This window comes from Cephus cinctus, unplaced genomic scaffold (genome assembly GCF_000341935.2).
Source record: "Cephus cinctus unplaced genomic scaffold, Ccin1 Ccin1_scaffold0123, whole genome shotgun sequence".
NCBI lineage: Eukaryota > Metazoa > Arthropoda > Insecta > Hymenoptera > Cephidae > Cephus > Cephus cinctus.
The window spans coordinates 59776-66407 of NW_014332857.1; the positions used below are offsets into that span (position 1 = coordinate 59776).

The following is a 6632-nucleotide window of genomic DNA, read 5'->3' on the forward strand; positions in this document are numbered from 1 at the left end:
GATTACATTATGAATTCACAACCTGTTGTATTATCGATATGAGTGACCTCAGTTCAGCTTTTAGACTTTCCTTGACTGTTAAACTGGTTGTACGTTATTTGTAGTTATCTGATGCATCTTTGGGGTTTATGTGGAAGATATTATCTGGAAAAAACTTATTTTTCTTGATTTTGGAGATGTATGCTGTTTTTAAATTTCGTTGGACAGATATAGAGGTTGCGAGAGTATATGGTAAAATCAAATAATTCAATTTTCCTGAAATTTCAGGATATTTGATTGAAATGCATCTCTGTTAAAATCATTGTGATAGCTTATTTCAAATTATTGACAGATATCGACTACTGCCATCTGTTGGTCAAATGAAAAAGCTTGTCAAAGATATCTATGGGTGATTGTAGATAATAGCAAATAGAAGGTAATGTACCGACAGTACACTTTAGTGTCAGTAAAAAATTCCACCACGAGGTGTCGACGCTATACGATTATTTTAATAAGAACAGCAACGTGCTTTCCCCTGATTAATCTGTAAAAGAGTTACTACGCTCTTCGACAATATTGAATATGGAAAATCAAGAAATTATTATTCAGAAACTGTACATAGTACCGAGATCTGATTAGGAATCGGCGTTCACGTTATTATCGTCTTTTAGTACCTTACCATCACTCGGCCACTCTCGTTCTCATGTAAATGAAATAAGCGAATCGAGTCAAAGAAGGTCTGCTTGTCTGACAGGAAAAATATAAGAAAAGTCTATTGCCTTCTACACGTAGCACGTAACATGAAAGAAACGTAAAGGAAGGCAACTATATCCAATCGAGACAGAAACTCAGTGATAAAACCAAATGATGACATCCCCGGGATAGGAGTGTCGCGGTTGGTAAAAATGGGACATCGATGGCGAAGTTAAAAAGCGTTCTTTCGAATATTGGGAGCGGCATTTGATATGTTATTGTCGTTCCCAAGGGTGCCATGATACACACCCAGCCGGTGCTCGGCGTCCTCGTCCTCCGGGTCTATTCTCAACCTCATTCTCGTCCTCCATCCAGCACCTCCCAGAGACGGGATGCAAATTCAATTGAAATTCGCAGAAGTAGAGGATAGGAGGATGATACTCTTATTCCCAGGCTCGACTGTCTAAGGGTGGGGTTAGGTGGTGTCGTACTGTCTTGGTCGTTCCGATGGTCGTTGTATCCAAAGTGAGGAGGGTGTACAAGGACAGAAGAGAGTAAAAGAAAAAGGAGGATAAGGATGAGAGATAGGGAGTATAAGAGAGCGCCCCGGGGAGTGACGCTTATATCGAGTTAGAGCCGTTTGAATACCGACACGGGGACGGTTGGGAGGGTTGTAGAGACATCGAGGATCAAAAGTTGATACTACGAGCACTCCCCTACCCTTATATGATTATCCATGGACCCCACCAAGATAGGTATTGGTTCCTACAGAAACGCCATCTTAGCCAGTCGCACCAGTTCGACGTGCGGAATACTTAAAGGCGTCCCCGCGTCACGCGACGCTTGACTCGCATAAAATATTCTTCTCCAAAGAGAAAACTTATCCCATCTTGTCCTTCTCTCTCTCTCTCTCTCCCTCTATATATATGTGTATATATCTGGATCAGCACACATTTTTTTGTTCCTCTACAATCTACACTCTAGATTATAATATAATTATATTAATTAAATATAAATTATAACATTCTGGATTACAATATCAAACAGATAAAGATCAGTGGACAAACTTTATATCTGGTGTGTCGTCTTATCTCATCAATGATGCAATCTAAAGGAGATATACGGCGAGAGAGGTCAAAGGTCCTTTGGGATCGATTTCGCGAAAGGACACGAACGCCCGAATAATCACTTTCCCGAAGAGCCGAGGGATATGGATCGTCGATGTCCTAGGAATCACTTATTCAGGATCGGTAATGAATCGGTTCTCCAGGGGATGAGCTCGTCACCTACTACGCCGGAGTCTGTTGGTTATCGGCACATTCGTTCTTCTGGTTTGAAACTAAGAGAATAATAAATTAATAAAATAAGAACTTATATAGGTCCAGCCTGGTGTATTCGGATACACAGTAAGTTAAAAATACAATCATTATTGTTACACGTTAGCTTCTATAGACTCTTGGAGATGAGTTTCCGGTCGCGAAGACTCCATTCGTCTTTAGAGTTTATTAAGTCGGTCCGGTCGCTTGAAAGATCGCAATGGCGCGTGCCGCGTGCCCATCTTCTTGGGAATGCCATTTGTTAGAGACTTCTATTCTTCAGGAATCCTTCTTACTTGCGACTATTTGTTTCAACCGCTCACGCCAGACTTTACTTCGTTATTAGAAGCCTACTGACAAATCGTCCGGACCTACAGTCGGTATTAATAAAGATGGCTGCCGGTGTGCGTACTAGAACAAAAAATTAATTACAAAAAATATATATATATATCTTTTTAACAGTAACAAGCTTTTTCGGCTCTACGGAGATGAGACAGTTAGACTTCCTGGTGAATGTGGATTCTGCAATGGTTATATAAACTACGTTAATAACGTAAACGTAAAGGGGGTATACATAGTACGCATAGCGGGTTAACTGTGATAATTATGAAAATGAAAAGGCTTCGCTAGCAGAGAGCTGGAGAGCAGGACCTCTATTATTATTAATATTTTATTTAATACTATAACGAGATAAGAGAGTCAAACGCGAGAGGAGGAAAGAAAATTAGGGAGAGTATCTCACGAGTAGGATAACCTCTATTAAATTCGTGCAGCACCGATATTAATCTCCTTCTCAAAAATTCCATTAGCGGGTTACGACGCATGGAGTTTCACCTGTTTCGGATAATTCGGAATTGACGTTTTTTTTAATAGAAAATGTCATGGCGATTCGTTGGACACATGTAGGAGTGACAACGGAAATACTTGATCCTATTTCAAAACGTAACACTTTGAACGACAGCATTTTCAAAATGTGATACCAATATACTGTTTTCCATTCGTCCAAGTATTTCCGTTATTTTTTTTTTTTTTTTCTAAATTCTTCGCAGCGAACATAATTATTAATTGAAACTTCGTTTTTTACGAGACGCGTAAAAAAATGCGTACACGCGACCCAGTAAGAATTTGCATAATTTAGAGCAATAGCACAGCACGTAGGTGGCTTAAGGGTTCATTCTCAAGTGAACGCACCCGTGCATACATCAGTTGCAGACTGTCGCAGGAGACATGTTATGGCGTCTGACGTTACCGTAAGAATGAGAACGCAGAGTTCAAGTTGGTTTTACCAATTTGGCGACACGAGAATCCACTGGGTTGGGTGGAAGTTATTGCGAAAGGGTAGGGCAGGTGTGGCGGGGTGGTATGGAGGTAGAGGACCGGGAGAAGCAGAAAAGAACGGGGGAAGAGGAATACGTTGGGTAGTTGTAAATAATATGAAAAGTGCGAGATAACACAGTGGTTCCTCCCTGGATAGAGGATCCAAGGAGGCATCTATGGTCTACCGAGAAGCGTCGCGACGCCAAGCGGCTAAGAGAACGACAGAGATACAGACGGTAGTTACAGTAAAAGTGAGAAAGAGAAAGAAAGAGGAGGTTGGAGAAACGAAAATGGAAAAAGTAGAGAAAAGGAAAAAGATACGTGGTAGGTAGAAGGAAGTCGTATACAGGAGGTAGAAGCTTGGACCATATTTCAAAGAGGGGATGGTCTCCGAGGGGTTGTGAATACCTTAATAGTCATAACATGCATATATCTATATGCGGTATGGAGTTGTCCCTTATGCGACTATATCAGAGATGCGCGACCATAGCGTGAATAACGGGACGGCACGAGGCGTATGGATGTTCTAACCTCACTGAAAAATTCGTGAGGTGATTAATTAAGATTGAAAAAATGGATGGAATAATATTTAGGGTGATACGTACCAATTGGCAGATTGACGCAGACAGTCAGACTGCACGGTGTAGTGGCGTCTGCTGTGCGTCGGACGTTAATAATATCACTTGACTGGCTGATAGGTTAGGTTTGCTGATTTACCGTGCAGATGGTAGTCGTACGTTCCCGGATTCTCTCGCGCTATTTAATAACGAGAGTCTCTATTACTCAATGACTGTTAGAAGAGGGTGGATTGGTTCTATTGGTGCAATCGGTTAATCACCGCTCATCCCTGAGTGTCTCGGAGTATAAGGGGCTTAGCTCTCGGCAGTCTTCTGGATACTGAGACACGTTCAGGCACATCGTGGAGGTTAGTATATCTGACGGGGGACGTCGTACCTCATAGACCAGCCAGCAGCTATAGTCACCCTGTTAGTTACCAGCTAGTCTGCTCTCTCAGCCCCCATATCAATTAATCTTACCTAGAATGCAATAACTGTCCAATCTGCTCGTGGCTGCGTCATGGTGTCGTGCAGTCAGTGCCGTTATGTCCTGCTTCGGCCAAGTGGCATCCTCTGGTGCAAGGGTGACTCCTCGGAACGACCACGGAAAATCGAGCAGCCGGAAAATCAGAAAGTACTTGTGAAAATGAGAGAGACTGCGGAGCGAGCGGACGCGCGACTGACAGCGCTAGGCGGCCATATTGGATTCGAGAGTAACGGGTTGCCGCTGAATTTAATTTGAAATCTTGAAAAGGAGAGAAATGTTTCGAGTGGAATCGTCAGCAGGATTACGATTAGAGATCGGACGACGTGAGGAATTACAAATAGTAACAGCGTTTATTTTTAATAATGAATATTAATAATTAATAATGTCTAATTACAATAATTACATAATAATTAAATGGTACAACAATAGAAACTTGGATAGCGAGAAAAAATGGGAATTTTTTTCCACGGGCCGAATCTCGTCGGAGCGCCTCTCTTTTTCTTTTGAGGGAAATATTTTCGGGTAAGAATATTATTAACTCTCACTTTTATTTTTCATTTTTTTTTTCGCAAGATTGTGCGCACACTGCCCTTAGTCGGATTGGAGCCGACTGATTCCACTATCGTGTGATTCTGCTATTTATATCTTTATTTATAATATATATTTATACTTTTGTATTTATATATTTATACTCTTAGTACGTAGGTAAGATACAGGCTAGGTGCTATTTACAATTGTTGGTCACTGTCGCAAACTGCGGGATGCCCGTCCTCGACGACAGCTGCGTTAGATATGCAAAGTTACAGTACGTCGCTCGTATCACGACGCGTGTCGGTCATTTTGCGACGATCGACTCGATCGTTCAACAAGATCGATAATAATCGTAGGTTTAGATGATTTTGTTACGGGATACGAGATTGGCGCGCCTTAAGTACCGACTAAAACTTCAATATTCGATAGAGATCTATTTTTAATAATATTGACGCGAATAAAAAGGGGCGAGGGAAGTAGGAGTAGGATTGGGTTCGTTGAAGTTATCACGATTGAGATCGAGTCGAGCGCTAGACATTGGTTAGGGCTCGCTGATGCCTATTTATATACTAAAGAAGTATAGTACAGGTAGTAATTGATTAGTAGTAGTAGGTTATTAAAGTAGAAAGTATGAGAGCTCAGTGAGTTCGGAACGGAAAAAAGCCGATTTTGCGTATTTCCGGTTGATGTCGATCGAGTGCCCGATTAAACTGATAGAGAGGATTCTTCCATGCTCCGTCTTCTAGGACGACATTGGGGAAGTTTAGATTACATAAAAATTCGAGTATAGCTAGTCTTTGGTTTTAGTTTGGTGCCCTAAACGTGGATAGAGACCGAGAGATGGGGATGAAGTTCGAACGAATAGTTCATCAACCCCTACGACGTCCCTCCTTGTCCTTACTGCATGATAGGTGCGTTTCCAGGATTGGTCAGGTTACTCTGCGGGATGTTGACGATGGGAGGACGATGCGTGCTGCCGGTGCTCAAGTCGGCGTGCTGGGTCTCCCGGTGTCTCCTGAGGTCGACCTTACGCTGGAAAGCCCGACCGCATAGTTCGCAGGCGAAGGGTTTGAAGCCCGTGTGCTTTCTGGAGTGCGTTATGAGGTTGCTGCTCTGGGAGAAGGCTTTGCCGCAGACTTGGCATTTGTGTGGTTTTTCGCCTGAAAAATAGAAAGTTGCCGATTAGATTGTGCCAGATCTGTGAGAGGGAAGGTCGGATAGCCCGGTTGATGCGAGTGACGATGCCGTCCTGAGGGTAAACATCGAGGAGTATCATAGCGGCGTGAAAAGAGTCGATAGAGGTTCCAGGAGAGTGGAGTTTGAGAGCGTAGGTGGTGGTCGACGAGGAGGCAATTCTAAGGCACCCTTGGAACGGTCTCGGGAAAGAGGGACGATGGTTGGTATGGTGGTAGGTGGTATCAGGGATGCAGGGCACGCCCGGTCAAGATTTCCTCCCAAGCGAGAATCTCAGCCACCCTGGCGGGTAGCTCGGTACGGACTGAGGGGGTGCTCGCCAGAGAGGAGGTAGGGATGCGCTCGTTTCTCTCATCCCGGCCGCGAGCTCTGATTGGCGGCCAGGGGCGGCTCCAACCCCCAGTTTCCATAGCGACCGCGGTACCCCGGCCGAGAGAGATTCCGCTATGCGAACTATGCTGCCTGCAAGCAGCCGCTGTTAATGGACTCCCTATCCATCTATCTGTCCGGCTGAACCCTGCGCCCGGTTCATGGAATCGTGGGTTATTGGGGGCGGGG

General features: G+C 43.7%; 1 protein-coding gene and 1 long non-coding RNA gene across 5 annotated transcripts in view; both read right to left on the reverse strand.

Moving 5' to 3' along the window:
• Nucleotides 1-1759: 1759 nt before the first annotated feature.
• Nucleotides 1760-4555, reverse strand: LOC107274880. Of its 2 annotated transcripts, XR_001539557.2 has the most exons (6): nt 4343-4555; nt 4144-4278; nt 3911-4061; nt 3714-3840; nt 2109-2399; nt 1760-2011 (listed from the first exon to the last, which is right to left on the reverse strand). It is a non-coding gene; the product is annotated as an uncharacterized LOC107274880 (long non-coding RNA). The 2 variants fall into 2 exon arrangements; XR_001539558.2 differs by lacking the exon at nt 3714-3840.
• A 144-nt stretch (nt 4556-4699) lies between these two features.
• Nucleotides 4700-6632, reverse strand: part of LOC107275187 (zinc finger protein Gfi-1) — a 17972-nt gene continuing 16039 nt past the window's right edge. For all 3 annotated transcript variants that reach the window (XM_025079777.1, XM_015755046.2, XM_015755047.2), the window contains one exon: nt 4700-6040. In XM_025079777.1, coding sequence (XP_024935545.1) covers nt 5778-6040 — 263 coding nt within the window. In that variant the 3' untranslated portion in view covers nt 4700-5777. The remainder of the gene's footprint in view (nt 6041-6632) is intronic.